Here is a 21753-nt window from a genome sequence, read left to right on the forward strand (position 1 = left end):
TGAAGAGGAATATTTCAGTATTCTAGAATGGGGGTGAATTTTCTTTCAAACTACCCTTCTACCCCAGGAAGTGTTAAATTCCCAGACTTGGCCACAAGGTGGTGTAGTTGTCATTATCAGTCCTTTCAAGAGAGAAAAATTTGTCTATGAAAACAGCTACATTTTGGAAATTCTGAGGATGACTCCTGATAAGTCCAGAGAGCAAAAAGATTTACTTCCATCAAAATTGTGTTATCAACTATGATGCAGAAATATTTAGGAAGGAGGATACAAAAATGCAAGTGTGTGAAAAAAAGCTACCAAAATTTATACCTGCTGGAAAAAAGATTATGAAGTGAGATCACTAGAACTGGGCCGAAGCCTACACATCACCTCATTTAGCTCCTTGATTTATATAGATGGACAGATTTAAGCCAAGAGGTACTTGGAGATTTACTTAGAATACCCAGCAAGATAGTAAAAGATTGAGGAGAAAAGAGTATATTCCTTGACTCCTAGTCTAATGTTTTGTTCTGTTTTTTAAAATATAGTCAACATACAGTGTTATATAAGTTCAGGTACAACATAGTGATTCAACAAGTTTATACATTATGCTGTGTTCACCACAAGTGTAGCTACCATCTGTCCTATTACATCACCATGATAATATCATTGACTGTAGTCTTTATGCTGAGCTTTTTATTCCTGTGACTTATTCATTTCCTAACTGGAAGCCTGTATCTCTCACTTCCTGTCACCAATTTTGCCCATTCTCCCATCCTCTTCCCATCTGACTACCATCAGTTTGTTCTGTGTATTTATAGGTCTGATTCTGCTTTTTGTTTATTCTTTTGTTGCTGTTGTTGTTGTTTTGGATTTCACATATGAGTGAAATAATATGGTATTTGTTTTTCTTAGTCTGACTTATTTCATTTGGCATAGTAGCTTCTAGGTCCATCCATGGTGTCTCAGATGGCACAATCTCATCCTTTTTTATACAGTTATGTAACATTCCTCTGTGTGTGTGTGTGTGTGTGTGTGTGTGTGTGTGTGTGTGTGTGTATGTATACCACATCCTTCTTATCCATTTGTCCAGTGTGGGATTTAAAAAAACATTTTTTTTAATGTTTATTTTTGAGAGAGACAGAGACAGAATGCGAGTGGGTTAGGGGCAGAGAGAGAGAGAGGGAGACATAGAATCCGAAGCAAGCTCCAGGCTCTGAGCTGTCAGCACAGAGCCCGACACGGGGCTTGAACTCATGAGCTATGAGATCATGACCTGAGCCGAAGTCAGTTGCTCAACTGACTGAGCCACCCAGGCACCCCAGTGTGGGATTTTTTATTAAAAATTTTTAAATGTTTTATTTACTTTTGAGAGAGAGAAAGTGCGAGTGGGGGGGGGGGGCAGAGAGAGAGAGGGAGACACAGAATCTGAAGCAGGCTCCAGTCTCTGAGCTGTCAGCACAGAGACTGATGCAGGGCTTGAACTCACAAACCACAAGATCATGACCTGAGCCGAAGTTGGACACCTAACCGACTGAGCCACCCAGGTGCCCCAAGTTTTTTAATTTTTAAATTAAAATTAATTAATTTAGAGAGTGAGAGTGTGAAAGTTGTAAAGGGGGAGAGGAGGAACTTGCAGGGGCAGAGAGAGAGAGAACAAACCTTAACCAGGCTCCATGTTCAGTAGGGAGCTCGACACGGGGCTGAATCCCATGACCCTGGGATCATGACTTGAGCTGAAATCAAGAGTCCGATGCTCAACTGACTGAGCCACCCGGGCTCCCCTACTCCCAATATTTTTATAGCACATGTGGTCACCTCTTAAACCTGCATCTTATACCCTCCTAATTTAAATTTATGGCAGACTTAACCACTGAACTTTTGAGAATAGCCCTTTGTGTGTGGTTTGTATGTGGTCCGTTTTTTCTTGTGAGTAATTGCCATGCATGGAGACAGTGGCAACCAAGAGAAGTGATAAAATACAAAGCAACTAACACAATTCCGATAAAGTAGCTACTGTGAACTTTTACTAGAAAAGTCAGATGCTAAAGAGAAGATACATATGAAGGTAGAAAAAAAATGGAAGACATTGAATTGAAATAAAACCTAAGTATTTAAAGTAAATTTGCAATTTGTTTCAGAATGGAAGAAAATTTTTTTCTTCAAAAAATTTTTTTTCTTAAAAAAAAAAACACATTTTTTTTCCTCCTGGAAAAAATTTCTGGTTCTTTACTTTTATAGGTTTTCTTACCTATTTTTCTTTCTTTTCTTTTCTTTCTTTCTTTTTTTTTTTTTTCTGGTGGGGAGTAAGGCTGGTGGATAGGAAACGCGATATTTTTATAGATGAGAGAGAGGAAATACGAAAGCATAAAAGAGAATGGATAGAAATGAGAATAAACTGCCCTCTGGCTTTTAGACTATTGTAATGAACAACAAAGAAAGACTTTTTTGCCACCAGGAATAGAGGTTTTTCTTTAGCAAATCCTCAACTTTTGGTCAGTTAGAGAGTTGAGGTGTTTTATTTCTTTTTATAGCAGCTCTGTGAAGACAGAGAAGGGCAGATACCATTTTCATCTTAAATGGGAAAATAAAGTGATAAATATAATTTATTGGAAGTTATTTAATAAATTTGGGGGTAAATTCTAGTTTATTCCAGTGTTATCTCTAGTAGTTGCTGCACTTTAAATGACATATAGTGATGATTTTATTCCTATTTGTTGTTCAATATAGAAAACACAGACATCTCTGTTGGAAACACCTGAAACTCATTATTGGAAGTTTGATTCTAAAGTAGCTCCTTCACAAAATATGTCCAGAAACATCACATCAGCGGATAATGGCAAATCCAGAGACAAAAGAGACTATTTGTGGACATCTGCCAAAAGTACTTTATCCACACCATTGCCAAAGGTTGGTTGCTAAAATTTCTAAGAAGTTCATAACGTTTTGGTTAAAAAAGGTTTTAGTATCATATGCCATATATCTGGTATTGCACATACATATATAAAACCAATTCAGTTTTTGTGATACCAGCATGAAATGGTTTCCTTTTTTTTTTTTTAAGTTAAAAAAAATTTTTTTTTTAAATTACTGTCTACAACTTAATGACACCTTGGGCAGATTCCATAAATTTTTGGCATTCACCAGATGGCATTCCCTGATGTGGGAAATCTGGTTCTGACTTGGCATTTTTCACCCCAGTTGCTTCCTTTGCTATTTATCCTTCATCATCTTGCTGCAAGAGTCCTTTACTTAGCAGTCAGCCCTTGGTGGATCAGGTACCACCAGGAGGTGGCTGAGTTACTAGCTATCTTCCATATGCCCACTTAATCCATGGGGAATTCATTCAGCCTTTCCATGCTAAATGGTAGTACAGAATGTCTACTCTGGCCCTGCCCCCCTCCCCCCCCCCCCCCCCCCCCCACCATCCATTTCTCTCTAATTTCTTTATACTCTAAACTGTTCAGCCAGATGCAAAGACAAATGAAATTTCTCCCTAAGTGTGTATCTAGTGAGGTATACATTAAGTGTGTATCTTCTTAAAGTTGCCCCTAGTTTTATATTAGTTCCTCACTTGGCTTGGAACTTGAAGGGAAAAATATCTCTACCTCTTTGTATCCTTCTAAGTTGAAATTTCATACCTTTCCTTCTCAGTTTCCTTAAGATAACTGGGAAGAAAGGAGGTGTTTGGTGCTTGTATGGCCAGTTTAACCACTTTTTAATAAGCCCGAAAGAAGGATCGAAGGATCCGGGCTTTAATCATAGGTTACTTTCTTTAGAATATGGGTTACTAGCACTTTTTTCAACAGCTTTGTGCCCCAGTTAACAGTTCCAGAGCAAAAAGAAGAGTCTCTCACATCCTGTTTATACATATTATCCACACTATGCAAATTATGAAAATTAGTAAACTACATGGCTTAGAGAGGCTTTTATATAAAATTATTTTGTTGTATTTAGAACTATATTATTCACATGAAATGATCTTTGTATAAAATGAACCTTACTTAAAAAAAAACTTTTTATTGAAATATATGCAAAAAAAATGCCCAGGTCTTAATTATACAATTGGATGAATCTTTACAAACTAAAGATGACTTTTTTAGTAATCAGCATTCACAATAAAATACAGAACATTACTATCATCTCTGAAGATCTTCTTGCCCCCCTTACTAGCTTCTCCGCCAAGGCTAACTACTGTCCCAACTCTAATATTTGATGTATCTGTTTTTGCATTTTCTATAAACAGAATCATTATTTTTGTTTTGGCTTTATTCATTTAACATTATGTTTGTGGGACTCATCTATATTGTTGCTTTAAGTTGTAGATTCTGTGTTTTTATTCCTGTATAGTAATCCATTGTATGATGTACCATATTTTATTTATTGTATTGTTAGTGGACTTTTGGGTAGTTTCCAGATGGGACTTTTATGAACAGTGTTGCTATAAAAATTCTAGTATTTGACATGTATGCATTTTGGTTGGGTATGTCTTTAGGAATGAAATTGCTGGGTAATAACATTATGCATAATATGTTACATTTTAATAGATATTGCCTGGGCTGTTTTTTACTGTGATACAAAACATGTGTTTTTTGTTTTTTGTTTTTTTCCCCCTCATGCCAGTTCTCTGATTGCAGACACCAACTAGGTGTCCTACAACTTGATTAAATTCTCACACTACGTGGAGCTAATGTAGATCCCAGTAGGTTAGGGCTCAGTCTCATAAGACTGCTTCCGCTTCAGACACCAGTCACAATCCTGGTTTGCCACTTGTACTACTGTCCAGTTGGCTCTAAATTGAGGGTTCCCACAACCCCCTCCTCAGGTTTGCTAACTTGCTAGAATGACTCACAGAACTCAGGAAATTCCTTTACTTACTATTACCAGTTTATTATAAAGGATACAACCCAGGAACAGCCAAATGGAAAAGATGAGTAGGGCAGGGTATAGGGGAAGGGGTATAGAGCTTCCATGCTTTCTTCAGGAGTTCCATCCTTCCAGCAGCACCTCTGAGTGTTTGCCAACATGGACATTCTCAGAACCCTATCGTTTAGGGTTTCTTTTTAATGGAGATTTCACTACCTAGCATGATTGGTTAAATTATGGCCATTGGTAACTCAATCTCCAACCTCTCTCCCCTCCCAGGAGGTCAGGGGGTGGAACTGAAAGGTTACAAACTTCTAATCAAACCTTGTTTTTTTCTGGCAATAAGCCACCATCCTGAAGTTATGTAGGTGCCCTTTACTGCCAATTATTTCATTAACATTAACTCTTGTCCAGTTGAAAGGAGTTCATTCTGAATAGGAAAAGACTCCTATCACATTACTGTCAACAAAGACCAAATGTTGTACCAAAAAATGCTCCTTTCACTCAGAAAATTACATGGGTTTTAGAAGTTCTCTGTCAGGAACCAGGGACAAAAACTAAAGGTATGTTTCTTATTGTACCACACTGCCAATCATTTAAAAAAAAATCATTACATCAATTTATATCTAAGCTAGCAGCGAGTGAGAGTTCTAGTTGCCCCACATCCTTGCTACCACATGGTATTTTTTATCTTTTTGATTTTAGCCATTCTCATGGCTGTGGTGACTTTACTTTTTTAAAAAGAACATTTTTACCATAATTTTAGATTTACAGGAAAATTGCAAAGGTAGTACAGAGAATTCCTTTATATCAGTCACTCAGTTTTCTACATTGTTAACATTTTACATTACCATGTACATTTGTCAAAACTAAGAAACATACATTGGTACATTACTGTTAACTAAACTTTATTTTTCCATTAATGTTTTCTTACTCTTCCAGGATTCAATCCAGGGTACCACTTTGCATTTAGTTGGCATACTTCCCTAGTCTTGATCTTAAATTTTTAAAGTTTGTTTGTTTGTTTATTTATTTATTTTGAGGGAGAGAGAGCATGAGTGGGGGAGGAGCAAAGAAAGAGGGAGAGAGAGAATCCCAAGCAGACTCTGAGCTGTCAGCATGGACCCCAATGTGGAGCTTGAACTCACGAACCGTGAGATCGTGACCTGAGCTGAAACCAAGAGTTGGGCACTTAACCAAGTGAGCCCTAGGTGCCCCTAAGTATTTTCTAGTATACCATTTTAATCCTCTTGTTTTTTACTATACTTTTTGAATTATTTTCTTAGTGATTACCTGAGTATTAACATCTTAAAATGATTTAGTTTGAATTAATACCAATGTAATTTCAACGGTATACAAAAACTTTGCCCAAACTTAGTTTCATTCCCTCTCTCTTTTGATATCATTGTCATGCAAATCATATATTTATACATTTTAAGCCCATTGATACAGTATAATAATTATTGCCTTATGTGTCTATATTTTAGATTAGATAGGAAAAAAGAATTATAAACAAATACATGCATACTATCTTTTGTAATTATATAGTTTTCTTTACTGGATGGTTTTGGTGTATATAGAATTATTTGGAAACAGGTTTTTTTAAGTGCTTTGGAGTCAACCTACAGCTGTTTTAACTCCATGGTTTATGGTAGAAATCAACTGTATGTAATGAGTCACTTGTCTCTTATTGCTTTTCTAGTTTGTCTTTGACTTTTGACAGTTTGATTGTATGTCTAAGTGTAGTTCTAATTGAGTTTATCCTCCTTGGAGTTTGTTGAGCTTCTTGGGTGTATAGATTAATGTTTTCACCAAATTTGGGAGGTTTTCAGCCATTATTTTTTCAAATGTTTCTTCTTCCCTTTCTCTGCTCTTATCTTGGAACTCCCATTATGTATACTTGATGGTGTCCCACAAGTCTCTGAGGCCCTGTTCATTTTTCTTCTTTCTATTTCTTAGACCAGATAATTTCAATTGAACTATCTTCAGGTTCATGGATTCTTTCTGCTTTAATATGATATTGAGCCCCTCTACTGAACTTTTCATTTCACTTATTATACTTTTCAACTGCAATTTTCAATTTGGTTCTTTTTAAAAAAATAAGTTTTATCTTTATTGATAATTCCATTTGGTTAGAGATTGTCATCATACTTTATTTCTTTAGATATGGGTTTCTTCAGCTCCTTGAACTTTTTTAAAATAACTGACTTAAAGCCTTTGTCTAGGAAATCCATGACAGGTCTTCCTTAGGGATAGTTTCTTTTTTTTTTTTAATTTTTTAAAATTTTCTTTTTTTGAACGTTTATTTATTTTTGGGACAGAGAGAGACAGAGCATGAACGGGGGAGGGGCAGAGAGAGAGGGAGACACAGAATCGGAAACAGGCTCCAGGCTCTGAGCCATCAGCCCAGAGCCTGACGCGGGGCTCGAACTCACGGACCGCGAGATCGTGACCTGGCTGAAGTCGGACGCTTAACCGACTGCGCCACCCAGGCGCCCCTGGGATAGTTTCTTTTGATTGTACCATCCCAACCCCTGTGATGGGCCATAGTTTTTTGTTTCTTTGCATGTCTCATAATGTTTTTTTGAAATCTGAACACTAAAAATAACATAATGTGACAGCTGTGGAGATCAGATTCACCCCTGTCCTTAGGGTTTGTTGTTTCTGCTTGTTACAGTTGTTGTTTGTTTAGTGACTTTTCTAAACTAATTCTGTAAAGTTTGTATTCTTTGAGTGCCACTGAAGTTTCTACTTGGTTAGCTTAATGTTCAGCTAATGTTTGAACCAACTGAGCCTGTACCAATAAATCTCCCATTGGTAAATGGACTGTAGGTACTTATTAGGGTATACCTTCAGCACTCAGCCAGACCATTGATAACTGAATCTTCAAGCTCAACTAGGGCCTTCTTAGGTCTTTCCTGTGCTTATTCACAGTCCTATGCATGTGTGGCTTTCTACATTTCCAGGAATGCCAGAATTTTTGAAGTTTTTGTCTAGTTTATCATTTGACCTGTTAAAATCATTGCCTCATGGAACTTCAAAGTGAAAACACTTGTCTATAATTGTCTTGATAAATGCTGTGTCCTACTCAACACCAAAGAGAAAGCTTTTGTACTGAATGAGTTCTGAATCAGGTTAAATACAGACTAACTTGTGAGGTCTTTCACAGAACCCCTAGACAGGTCAAATAATGACAACTCTTTGGGAATAAAAGCTTTGAAAGAGCTCTCAATTTTGTTTTGCTCTGACTAATGGCTGCCAGTCTGGACCAGGAGTGTGGGATGTTATTTTTTAAGGGTAACATAGAGAATGGGAGCTAGGATGAAGTTAAGACACCGCAAAGCTTGCTGTTCTTATGGAGGTTCTGCCAATTATTTTATTTTATTTTATTTTATTTTATTTTATTTTATTTTATTTTATTTTATAATTTAAAAAAATTAATGTTTAGTTTTGAGAGAGCGAGCGAACATGAGTGGGGGAGGGGCAGAGAGAGAGAAGGAGACACAGAATCCTAAGCAGGCTCCAGGCTCTAAGCTGCCAGCACAGAGCCTGATATAGGGCTTGAACCCACAAACTGTGAGATTATGACCTGAGCTGAAGTCGGAAGCTTAACTGACTGAGCCACCCAGGCACCCCTCTGCCAATTATTTTTTTTTTAAATAAACACTACAGTTTGTGACAAGCTTTTGGTTAATTTCCAGAGTTCTGAAAAAGTGGACTTTGACCATTGTACTAGTATTTTATTGCTTTATGGAAGAGAAAATCTTTGGAGTACCTTACTGTGCCATTTTTGCTGATGTCACTGACCTAACTTTTTAAGGTACTTGAAAAAAAATTGTAAAACTTACGGGGAAATATGGAATAGTAAACGTTGACTAATGTGACTTACTTAATCAACAAAATATAAGCATACCTATTTTCTCATAAATCAGTAAGGATTTTTGTAGAGAGAGCTAAACTCATTCTGTTTTTTGGTCTGAATCATTGTTAAAAAAGTTAAAAATCCCTCTTCTTAAGATCGTTGACTCCTGAAGTTGAAGAGTGTCTCTCTGCACTCTCTCCTGCCATTATTTTCTTCAGTAAGTTGAAGGGAAGGACAAAGAAAAAGTTTTCTATTAAAAATTTTTGGAAGGAAGTTGTAAGTTTTAGCATCAAAAATACCTGAATTAAATTCTTATCAAAAATCTCTATATACATTCCACTAATAATTGAGAGTTATTGATTGCTAAAGACTTAACTTGCCTTTATTAATAATACGGGGTTTTTGATGGGAAAATGTATTGTTTTTCTTTTTGGATAGGCATATACTGTGAAGACACCAACGAAACTAAAAATTCAGCAGAGAGAAAGCAAGAATATACCTACCGAAGAAAGTAATAAAAAAAGAAAAATGGTCTTTGAGTTTGATATTAACTCGGATAGTTCAGAAACTACTGATCTTTTGGTAAAATACTACAAATCAGTATTTATTACTTGTTTACATTATTCATTATTTTTATACATTACTTTTTGATGTATATGTATAATATATACACATAGCATCTACCATTGCAATACTAAAATATAGTAGAACTCTACTACAACACAGAGCCCTATATGCTTTTGCAGCATTTCAGATAGGGTTCAAATAATCTAACTTCAGTAAACATGGCATTTTGAATTACTTGATGTAACATAGTTGACACATGATTAACAATCTTGTTTTCCAGCAGAGTGTTACAAGGAATTTTTAACCACATTTTCTCTTTTTTTGTTTCTTTTCTTTTTCCTCTTTCTTTCTTTCAGAAAGGTTAGATGAATCTTGCTATAGCCAAATTTGTTATTTAGGGCCCCTTTTGATTTTGCTAATATACATGTTACTTCATTTTATACCACTTTTTGGTTGAAATCTGTATCAAGGTATAACATTACTATTATTCTTAAAGAGTTAATGTATTAAAGATGAGTTGTTTAAGGAAGATATTTCCCCTAGCAGTTTGTATTAGTAATTACTCCCTACCATGAGTGTATCCACACATACCAGTGTTTTCTGAAGTTATAATATTGATTTAGTGAGAATAGTTAAACTTAGATTCATTTAATTTAAAACCAAATCAATCTCATCACACAAAATGAAGCAATATACCAAAAATTCCTAATTACAAAATTCCAGTTAAAGGCACTTGTTTCATTGTTGCCACTTACAACTTTTGAGATTCTTCAAGCTTTTTTGGGACTGCTTTGTTCTGGAAAAATGAGTAGCTGAAGTCTTAAAACTTTAATTATTGAAGTTAACATACAGAATCCTTACTCAAGTACCTCTTTGTTTTATAGATGTTGATTAGCATTTTAATGATTAAAACTGAACCAAGTAATGTTTCAAAGACTACATAGATCATTTCTTAGAACAATCTCCTGTTTAAGAAGTATAGACAATGTTGCTGTTCTCATTTTACAGAAGAGGAAACTGAGTCACACAGATACTTGCCCAAGATCACATAGCTAGTAAGGCAGGGAGCCAAAATTTGAACACAGACCATCTAGCTCCAAAGCCTATGTAAGACCATGTACATAGTAACTTCCAGCTTAAACTGAAGTCCAGATATATAAAAATGTAAGGAGAATTAGTAGAAAGACTATGAGCTCTGGGATTAGACACTCCAGGGTTGGAATCCCTACTGTTTTTCTAGCAATGTGAATTTAGCTGATCTGAGATTCAGAATGACTCATCTCATTTTTAAAAGCATCACAACTTTGCAACACCATAAACATACTACACTATTATATGTATACACAATTATTTCCACTTGTCTAAAAAGACATTTCATGTCTATTTATTGGGTTATAATTATCATTTGAAGTTACTATTTTTGTAAATTTCTTAACTGTTGTGTTTAAATTTTGATGAAGATTCAAATTATTATAAAAAGTTAGATGTAAAAATGGATTGTCTAAGTGATCTTGGATAGTGGAGTTAGGACATAACCACAAATTTATTTCTCCACCTAGATAGCAATTGTACTTGCAGAAATTGCCAGAAGTAACTATTTTGGAGCTCTGGAGACTGTTTGAATGCTTGCAATTTCCAGGGTTGCAACTTGGTAAATTATAGTTAAGTTTGCAACCATAAGAATGGTAGTAACTACCTATCATCCAATCCATAGGCCTGTGGCAGACAGCTATGCTCAGGTCTTGGCCATAGCCAGGGTAAGCAACAAGGACTTTTTCTCTGAGTATCAAGGTTCAGTGTTCCATATCATGATTGCTGCTTCTCACCACTGAGGTGCAGGCACAGAAACTTCCTGTCATTCTTTCAACCCTCGCTGGCTTGTGTCTTCTTAGAGGATTTAAGTGAACTGTATCTGTGGGTTTTGTTTTTTTTTGTTTGTTTGTTTGTTTTTTTTGCCTTCCTCTTCTTTTCATTTTTCTTCTTTGGAGGACCAGGCATTTAAGAATTAGTACACTCAAAAGCACTCACATTTATGGGGTATTTAAAACCACTACATGTGCCAAGGGAAAGACAGACTCAGAAAAAACCTGAGATCTCAAATTTTCATCTCATCCTGATCCCTGGCATAGAAACTTATACAACATAAAACAAAAACAAAACTAACACACTACAGCAAACCCTGGGGAAAGTGAAGAATCTGATTTGCAGACCTATCTAATTATAAGAGTCCAATGTCTAGTTTTCAACAAAAATCACAAGGTATACAAAGAAAAGGAAAGTAGGGCTATACAAAGGAACAGAGCAAGTCAACGGAAAATGTCCCTGAGGAAGCCCAGATGTTGGGCTTACTAGATAAAGGTTTCAAAACAACCATCTTAAAGATGCTGAAAGAGCTAAACGAAGACATAGACAAAGACAGAAAAATGATGTATGACTAAAGTGAGAATACCAATAAAGAGATAGAAATTATAAAAAGAACCAAGAAGGAATCCTGGAGTTGAAAGTACAATAACTTAAAATGAAAAGTTCATTAGAGAGATTCAAAAGATTTGAGTAAGCAGAAGAATTGATGAATTTGGAAATAGGATCATTGAAATTACTGAGTTTGAGGAAAGGAAAGAAAAAAGGAAAAGTGAGTAGGCAGCCTGAGACTTGTGGGACATAATCAAACATCAATATGTTTTGTATGAGTCCCAGAAGAAGAGAGAGAAAAAAGGGGAAAAATATTTGAAAAAGTAATAGCTGAAAACTTCTCAAACTTTGATGAAAGAAAATGAATCTACAAATCCAAGAAGCTCATTGAATTCTAAGTAGTATAAAATCAAACAGACTCACATCAAAACACATTATAATCAAACTGTCTAAAGACAAAGAGAATCTTGAAAGTAGTGAGAATCAACTCATCACAAACAAGGTACTCTCAATACAATTATCAGCTGATTTCTCACTGAGAAGACTTGGAGGCCAGAAGACAATAGTTTTCCATATTCAAAGTGCTGAAAGAACAAAATCATCAACTGAGAATTTGATACCTGCAAAAACTGTTCTTCAAAAATGAGGGAGAAATTAAGACATTCCCAGATAAACAAAAGCTGAGGGAGTTACCAAATAATTTACACAGGAACTTATAAAAGCTAGCATTGTAATTTGGTTTGTAACTCCACCTTTTATTTTCTACAGGATTTGAAAGAAATTGCATCAAAATTGTTAATCTACATTACTGGGTACCCAAGGTATAAAGATGTAATTTGTGACATCAATAACAGAAAAGGAGCATGGAGCTGTATAAGAGCAGGATTTTTGCAGGCTATTGAAGTGAAGTTGGTATAAATTCAAATTAGATTGTTATAACATTATAGGATATTAAATGTAATCCCCATGGTAACCATACAAAAAAATCTGTAGAATATACACAAAAGGAAATGAAAAGGGAATCGAAACATTTCACTACAAAAAAAAATCACCTAACCATAAAAGAAGACAGTGATGGAGAAAATGAGAGAGAAACAACAAACCTATAAGGCATATAGAAAACAAACAGCAAATAGGCAGAAGTTAGTCTCTCTTTATTGTAATTACTTTAAATGGATTACACTTTCCAATCAATATAGATTTACAGAATAAATTTTAAAGAATGATCCAACTAGTGTTTTGTCTAAAAGAAACTCATCTTAGAACCAAAGACACAAATTGAAAGTCAAAAGGTGGAAAAAGATATTCCATGCAAATAGTAACCATAAAAGATCTGGGCTGGCTGTACTTCTATCCAACAAAATAGGTTTTAAATCAAAAAAGTGCAAGAGGCAAAGAATGACATTTTATATTAATAAGAGTTTCAGTACAGCAAGAAGATATGAGAGTTTTAAACATTTATACCTAATAACAGATCCTCAAGATACATGAAGAAAGTCTTTACAAAATTGAAGGGACTAATAGTTCTACATCAATAGTTGGATACTTCAATACCCCACCTTCAATAAAGGATAAAACAATCAGAAGATAAATAAGGAAATGGAGGACTGGAAAAACACAATAAAGCAAATAGGCCTAACAGATCTATACAAAACACTCAACAACAACAGAATACACATCATTTTCAAGTGCACATGGAATATTCTTCAGGATAAGCTGTATAGATTACAAAACAAGTCTCAATACATTTTAAAAGATAGCCATCATACAAAGTATCTTCTCTGACTACAATGGGATGAAATTAGAAATCAGTAAGAGTAGGAAAATTAGAAAATTCACAAATTTGTGAAAATTAACACACTTCTAATCAGAAAAGTCGTCACGAGGGAAATTAAGACTTAGATATGAATAAAAACGAAAGCACAATGTATCAAAACTTATGTGATACAGCAAAAACTACACTCAGAGGAAAGGCATAGTTCCCAAATTCCTACTAAAAAAGAAAGATCTCAGTTCAGTAACTTAACTTTACACTTTATGTAACTAGAAAAAGAAGAACAAACTAAACCCAAAGCTAGCAGAAAGAAGGATATAAATATTCAAGGGGAGATAAATTAGAGAATAGAAAACAATAGAGAAAATCAATGAAACCAAAATTTGTTTATTTGAACAAAATCTTTGGCTAGACTAACAAGAAGATGTAAATAACTTGAATCAAATGAAAGTGGGTACATTATTACTAATTATTCAGAGATAAAAAAAAATACTGTGACTATATGGTAACAAATTTTATAACCTAGAAGAAATGGACAAATAGGTAAAATCCTCAAAACACAAATTACCTAAACTGATTCAAGAAGAAATAGAAAATCTCAACAGACTTACCTACAGTAAGTAAAGAATTTGAATTAGTAATAAAAAAAACTCTCAACAAAGAAAAGCCTTGGACCATTGGACCATTGATGGATTGTATCAAACATTTGAGGATATAACCTTCTCAAGTTCAAAAAAATTAGAGAACTCAGGCTAACTCATTCCCTGAGGCCAGCATTACCTTGATACCAAAGCAAAATACAGATATTATTAGAAAAAAATTAAAGACCATTATCTTTTATGATTGTATATGTAGAAATCCTCAACAAAATATTAGTCAAATTCCACATCATATTACAAGGGCTATTCACCATGACCAAGTAGGGTTTTTCTGAGAAATACAAGGATGGTTCAGTATAAGAAAATTAATGTAATATATCACATTAATAGAACAAAGGGAAAAAAAATTCATCTCAATTGGTATAGAAAAGGCACTCAACAAAATCCAACATTTTTTCATGATTAAAAACTCTTACAAAGCTAGTAATAAAGGGAAAATTCCTCAGCATGATAAAAAGTACTTACGAAAACCCACAGCTAACATCATAGTCAGTGGTAACAGATTGAAAACTTCCCCCTAAGATTAAGAATGAGACAAGGATATCCATTTTCACCACTGCTAGTCAACATTGTTCTGGAAGTTATAGCCAAGACAAAAAAGACAAAGGGAGAGGGAGGGAGCTAAAAAGCCGGCATACGGATGGAGTATGGGGTACAGCTATGTGCAGATGTCATGATCCTATCCATTGAAAATCACAAAGACTCCACAAGAAGGCTACTAGAGCTAATAAATGAAGTCAGCAACATGGAAGGGTAGAAGAACACATGACATCAGTTATGTGTGTATACACCAGCAATGATTAAAATCCAAAAGGAAATTACTACTACCACCACCACCACCACTACTACTACTACTACTACTACTACTACTACTACTACTACTACTATTATTTAGGTACAAATCTAACCAAGAAGGTAAAACGCTGAAATACAATGAAAACTATAAACATTGCGGGAAGAAATTAAGACTTAAAGAAATAGGAGAAAATTCTGCTTATGGATAGGAAGACAACATTGTTAAGATGTCAAAACTACCTCTGATACTAAAATTCATATAGCGCTACATGGGTCCCCAAATAGCTAAAACAATTTTGGGAAAGAAGGATAATGTTGGGGGATTCATAGTTCTCAACTTTCAAATTTTCTACAAAGCTAGTAATTTAAGCAGATTAATACTAGGATAAGGACAGATATATGTGGAATAAAATAGCCCAGAAATAAATCCTCACATATATAGTCAATTGATTTTTGACAAGAGTGCCAAGACCATTCAGTGGGTAGAGAAGACATTTTTTTCAACAAATGGTGCTAGAACTGGATATACCCAGATGCAAAAGAATGAAGTTGGACTCTTACTTTATACCACATATAAAAATTAAGTAAAAATGTATCAAAGATCTAAACTTAATGCTAAAACCATGAAGCTCTTAGAAGAAAATATTGGGAAAATTTTCATGACATTGAATTTGGCAAGGACCTAATGGGTATGACACCAAAAACAGCCAAGAAAAGAGAAAATAGATCAATTTGAATTCAAAATTAAGAATTTTTTGTGCATCCAAGGACACTATTAAAGTGAAAGGACAAGCTAGAGGGTGGCAGAAAATATTTCAAATCATATATTTGAAAAGGGATTAATATCTAGAATACATAAGGAACCCCCATAATTCAACACCAAAAACCATACAGCCCAATTTAAAAATGGACAAAAGACTTGAATAGACATTTCTCCAAAGAGGATATACAAATGGCCAACAAGCACATGAAAAGGTGAACGTTACAGAGTTAGAAGGACAGATAAGGTTTTGTTTTAATTGGGTTAAGTTATTTTTATTTGGGCAGTCATTAATGAATTATCAGTTTGCTATGTACTGAGTAAAATTTTAACAGTTTCCAGGATGATTTAAAAAATTTTTCTTTTCTGAGCTGGTCAGTTGGTACATACTGGTTCTGAGTGTATCTGAAAGGCAGCTTTTTATGAATTACTGAATTCTGCTGAAATCTTAGAATTCATGAAAATGTCTTTGAATATTTTTATTCATGAAGCTTCTGTAAATGTGACATTAGGAGCAGGAAAAGATAATGTAAACCGATTGCTTGCCTGACTAAATCTGTGTAGTATATTTATTAAGAGAATGGATTCTGGAACCAGCCTACCTGGATTTGAATCCTGGCTCCACCTCTTACTAGCTGTATAATCTTAGGCAAGTTACTTAATATTTCTGTGTCTTCGTTCTTCACCCTCAAAATGGGGATAATAATAGTATACCTACTTCATAAAATTGTTGTGAGGATTAAAGCTAAAATACACAAAGTGATTAAAACAGTTTCTAACATAAAGTACTAAATACGTGTTAGCTATGGTGTAGGGACATTACAATACTCATAAACTGATAATTGATAACATTATAGCTTTATAGGATTATAAATGCTTATTCTAGAGCCGAAGTGTGAGTTTGAATAAGTGGGCTGGGGGGAAGGGGAAGGAAAGGTAGTAGTATGAAGACTCTGAAACTGAAATAGAAATAACAAAATAAGTACTATTCATACACATCTTGTATTTCACATAACCTTTCAGGAACATAGTTAATAGAATCCAAATCTATGTCCTTGTTTGACAGATGGAGGGTTTATTTTGTCATTGTCTTCAGTTTTTCTTCTTTTTTCTCTCCTCTTTCTCCTCTTTCTTCCCTTCTCTTACCTCCTTTCTTCCTCTTTTCCCTTCCTCGTTTTTCTCCTCCTCTCTGTGATATGTAGGAAAAATCTTAATAACAAATATCAGTGGTGACAGACTCCAAATTAATATTTTTGTATTTTCCTTTAAGGGCATGGTAGCAGAAGAAGAGACATCGAAAAAACTGTACAAGACTAATAATCCACCAACTCCTCATCTTTGTGTCAGAACACCAAAACAGGTATCTTTTCATTTTTACTTCAGAAAGCAAATTTCAAAAGCTGGACTTTATCTTTTTAAATTAAATATATTATGATTTTATTTTATTTTATATTCAGACCCCTTCATCTCTAACAACCCCTGGATCTACACTGAAGTTTGGAGCTATGAGGAAAATGAGGGAAGATCGTTGGGCTGTAATTGCCAAAATGGATAGGAAAAAAAAACTAAAGGATGCAGAAAAGCTATTTGCTTAATTTCAGAAAATAAGTGTGATTAAGGAGCCTAATAACATTTATAGTTAATTAAAAATGTTCATTTTCTGAAGAGCCAAACAGTTTCTGAAATTGAGACTTTATTTTTGCATAAATAATTTGGTTTTTAAAATTTGTATATTTTGGCCTAAATTGAAATAACCACATGTTACCTGAAATCTTGTAATTGTATTCAAATAATAAGATGATTGTATTTTGTTTTTACCTTTTCTTGTATTTCTGAAAACTGTTTTAGCTAAGTTTTCAAATTTGTAAAGTTATCCATTAAATGCTAGGAACACATTGAGATTTACTCTTTATTCTTTACTATTAAAATATTTTGAACGCAAATAAATGCTTTTCATTGATTCTGTGAGGTCATCTGAACAGCTTATCATAATTTTGATAATATTTGTTTCTAAAATCTTAAGGTCATTTTAGTGAAGTTTCATAATTCTGAAGAAGCTTTATCTATTTAGTTGTAGGGGGGAAAAGGCTATACCTTTTAGCTATACTAAACTTCAGAGCTATACTAATAACTCTATCTATTTAGTTGTAGGGGGGAAAAGGCTATACCAGTATGCCTTCATAACATTATTTATTCAACAGTTACTACTTTAAGCAAATATTTATTGAATGCCCACTAAGAGCAAAACACAGTTCTAGATACTGGAGATATGACAGTGAACAGAACAGAAAAAGAAACCCTCTGTTTTTCTAGAGCTTACATGTTAGTGAGGGAAATAGACAAGACAGAAAATTTAAAGACCAAAACAGATAGTGTATTGTTAATGGTAATTGCTAGGAGAAATAAAACAGAAGAGTACTAGGGAGTATGAAGAAGGTTGGACTTTTAAGTAGAGTGGGCCTCACTGAGATAACATTTGAAGATCGGATGACTAACAAGTGAGCCTGTGGCTCTCTGGGGAGTACATTCCTGGCGCAAGGAACAGAAGTTCAAAGACCCAGAGGTGGAAGTGTGCCTACTGTATTTGAGAAGCAGCAAAGAGGTCACTGTACCTGGAGAATCATGAGCAAAAGGAAGAGTAGAAGGAGAAAAGGTCTATCTTTATCAGGATGGGGAGTTTGGGTGGGCAGTTTATGTAGTGCTTGTAACTACTGTAAGAACTGTGGCTTTTACTCTGAATAAGATGTGAAATTAATAGTATTTTTTAGCAAAGAAGAGCTATGATGTGACTCAAGTTTTAACATAAGGACCTTTCTGACTACTATATTGAGAACAGATTTTGAAAAGAAGACAAAAGGCTAAAACAAAACGAACTTTTTTTTTTTTTTTTTTTTTTTTTTAATTTTAGACCAAGTGAGGGAGAAGGCCAGAGCAAGAGAGAGAGAATCTTAAGCAGGCTCCACGCCCAGCATGGAGCCCAAGCTGGGGCTCAATCCCATGACCCTGGGATCATGACCTGAGCTGAATCAAGAGTTGGACACTCAACTGATTGAGCCACCCAGGTGCCCCAGGAAGTTATTTTAATAATGCATATGAGAGATGGTATTTGGCTTGAACAAGGGTGAAAGCAGTAGAGGAATAACATGGTCAACTTTTGGATCTGCTTTGAAGATTAGATTTGGGACGTGATAAGAAAAAGAACCAAGGATAATTTAATATTTTCGGCCTGAGCAATGTAGTTTTGGACATGTCAGGTTTGAAATGCCTGTTAGACATCCAAATAGGCTTAGAGACAAGTTTAGGGTAGTGATATAAATTTGGTGGGAGTTAACAGCATATTTAAAGCTATCAAACTGGATGAGAACATGTATAATCATGGGTGTGACTGTACCTAGAAAAGAGGAGATTAGAGAGATGATAAGAAACCATCAAAAGATTAGCCAAGAGTGATAGTGAAGTCAAGCAAGAAAGTATTTCAACAAAGAGGGAGTGATAAATTGTGTTAAATACTGCTCAGAGGTAAAGTAAAATTGGTTAAGGTATTGGTTAAGGTGTCGTTAATGTGGAGCCTGGATGATCTTAAGAATGGCAGTTTTGGTGACTGGAATTTGATTGAAAGGGACAGTTAAGAGAATGGGAGTAGAGGAAGTGGAGATAACATCTCTATAAAGAGTAAGAAGTAGCAATTTCTTACTTGACACATCCCCAAAGGCAAGGGAATTAAAAGCAAAAATGAACTACTGGGACCTTATGAAGATAAAAAGCTTCTGCACAGCAAAGGAAACAACCAACAAAACTAAAAGGCAACCAATGGAATGGGAAAAGATATTTGCAGATGACATATCGGACAAAGGGCTAGTATCCAAAATCTATAAAGAGCTCGCCAAACTCCACACCCGAAAAACAAATAATCCAGTGAAGAAATGGGCAGAAAACATGAATAGACACTTCTCTAAAGACGACATCCAGATGGCCAACAGGCACATGAAAAGATGCTCAACGTCGCTCCTCATCAGGGAAATACAAATCAAAACCACACTCAGATATCACCTCACGCCAGTCAGAGTGGCCAAAATGAACAAATCAAGAGACTATAGATGCTGGCGAGGATGTGGAGAAACAGGAACCCTCTTGCACTGTTGGTGGGAATGCAAATTGGTGCAGCCACTCTGGAAAACAGTGTGGAGGTTCCTCAAAAAATTAAAAATAGACCTACCCTATGACCCAGCAATAGCACTGCTAGGAATTTACCCAAGGGATACAGGAGTACTGATGCATAGGGCCACTTGTACCCCAATGTTCATAGCAGCACTCTCAACAATAGCCAAATTATGGAAAGAGCCTAAATGTCCATCAACTGATGAATGGATAAAGAAATTGTGGTTTATATACACAATGGAGTACTACATGGCAATGAGAAAGAATGAAATATGGCCCTTTGTAGCAACGTGGATGGAACTGGAAAGTGTGATGCTAAGTGAAATAAGCCATACAGAGAAAGACAGATACCATATGGTTTCACTCGTATGTGGATCCTGAGAAACTTAGCAGAAACCCATGGGGGACGGGGAGAAAAAAAAAAAAAGAGGTTAGAGTGGAAGAGAACCAACGCATAAGAGACTCTTAAAAACTGAGAACAAACTGAGGGTTGATGGGGGGTGGGAGGGAGGGGAGGGTGGGAGAGGAGGGCACCTTTTGGGATGAGCACTGGGTGTTGTATGGAAACCAATCTGACAATAAACTTCATATATTGAAAAAAAAAAAAAGAGAGAGAAGCAGTATGCCTGGGTGGCTCAGTTGTTTAAGCGGCTGACTTTGGCTCAGGTCATGATCTCATGATTTATGAGTTCAAACCGCGCATCAGGTTCTCTGCTGTCAGCGCAGAGCCCACTTCGGATCCTTGGTCTCTCTCTATGCCCCTCCCCTCCTTGTGCTTTCTCTCAAAAATAACATTTTTTTAAAAAGTGTAAGAAACAGAAGAAGTTACACTTTAAAGGGAAGAAGATAAATGAAGCAGCTACTAGAAATGGAAGTGGATCAAGGGATTTTTGTTTAAAGATCTAAGAATTAATAGCATGTTTAATAATTAGGGAAGGATTCAGGATGGGGGGAAATGATTATGCAGAAGAGAGGGAAGTGCTTTTTTTACTGTTTTTTTTTTTTTTTTTTTTGGTAGAATGTTCTATGATAGGCAAGATGAATAGAATCTAGTGGAAAATGAAAGTGCTGGGCCTTAGGTAGGAAAATAGAGAGTTCTACCATAGTAACCAGAGAAACGGAAGAGTGTATCACACAAGATGTTGGTAAGTGGATAGGAGTTTGTAGAAGTTGTGGTTTCATAGCTTCAATTTTCCTAGTGGAGTAAGAATTGAGAATGAGAATGGAGGAGAAAGATGAGCAGGTAAAAGTTTCATATAAACTAGGGAAGTGAAAATAAACTGTCAAAACAACTGACAAGTAGATAAAAAATAGTTCCAGTTGTCTCTAACAATTTTGGTGTAGTAGAACTCTAATTCCCTCATAGTGTGGAATTCTGTGTGCCAAGAAAAAATGGAAATGCTATGACATTACAGAAATTGCGTTCCTCCTTCAATTTGTAAGCCTTTGACTATGATAACTGGAAATGGTTTGGGGATTTCCAGCTTTGTGGTATTTTTAAAAAAATTGTTTAATGTTTGTTTATTTTTGAAAGAGAGAGAGAGAGTATGAATGGGGAAGGGACAAAAGGAGAGAGGGAGACACAGAATCTGAAACAGGCTTCAGGCTCTGAGCTGTCAGCACAGAGCTGGATGCGGGCTCAACCAACTGTGAGATCATGACCTGAGCGGAAGTGGGACGCCTAACCCAATGAGCCATTCAGATGCTCCTTAGCTTTCTGATATCTTAATTGAAATTTTATAATTAGTCTCCTGAGCAAGTGTTTTTTAGAGGATTATTGGTCTTGATAATGTGATATTTTGTATTTGAAGCTATATATTTTCAAACATTTTATTTTAAAAAAATGTTTATTTTGAAAGAGTGCATGCACATGAATTGGGGAGGGGCAAAGAGAGAATCCTAAGCAGACTCCAAGCTG

At 35.3% G+C, this 21753-nt stretch overlaps 1 protein-coding gene across 6 annotated transcripts in view; it reads left to right on the forward strand.

Moving 5' to 3' along the window:
- The window catches only part of SYCP1 (synaptonemal complex protein 1), a 118968-nt gene extending 101396 nt beyond the window's left edge, over nt 1-17572 (forward strand). For 5 of the 6 annotated variants that reach the window (XM_023259021.2, XM_023259019.2, XM_045033316.1 and 2 more), the window contains 4 exons: nt 2713-2892; nt 9149-9292; nt 16948-17037; nt 17135-17572. In XM_023259021.2, the coding sequence (XP_023114789.1) occupies nt 2713-2892; nt 9149-9292; nt 16948-17037; nt 17135-17272 (552 nt within the window). In that variant the 3' untranslated portion in view covers nt 17273-17572. The remainder of the gene's footprint in view (nt 1-2712; nt 2893-9148; nt 9293-16947; nt 17038-17134) is intronic. The other variant, XM_045033317.1, reaches the window with a different exon arrangement.
- The last annotated feature ends 4181 nt before the right edge of the window (nt 17573-21753 follow it).

Source organism: Felis catus, chromosome C1, assembly GCF_018350175.1.
Source record: "Felis catus isolate Fca126 chromosome C1, F.catus_Fca126_mat1.0, whole genome shotgun sequence".
NCBI classification, from domain to species: Eukaryota; Metazoa; Chordata; class Mammalia; order Carnivora; family Felidae; genus Felis; species Felis catus.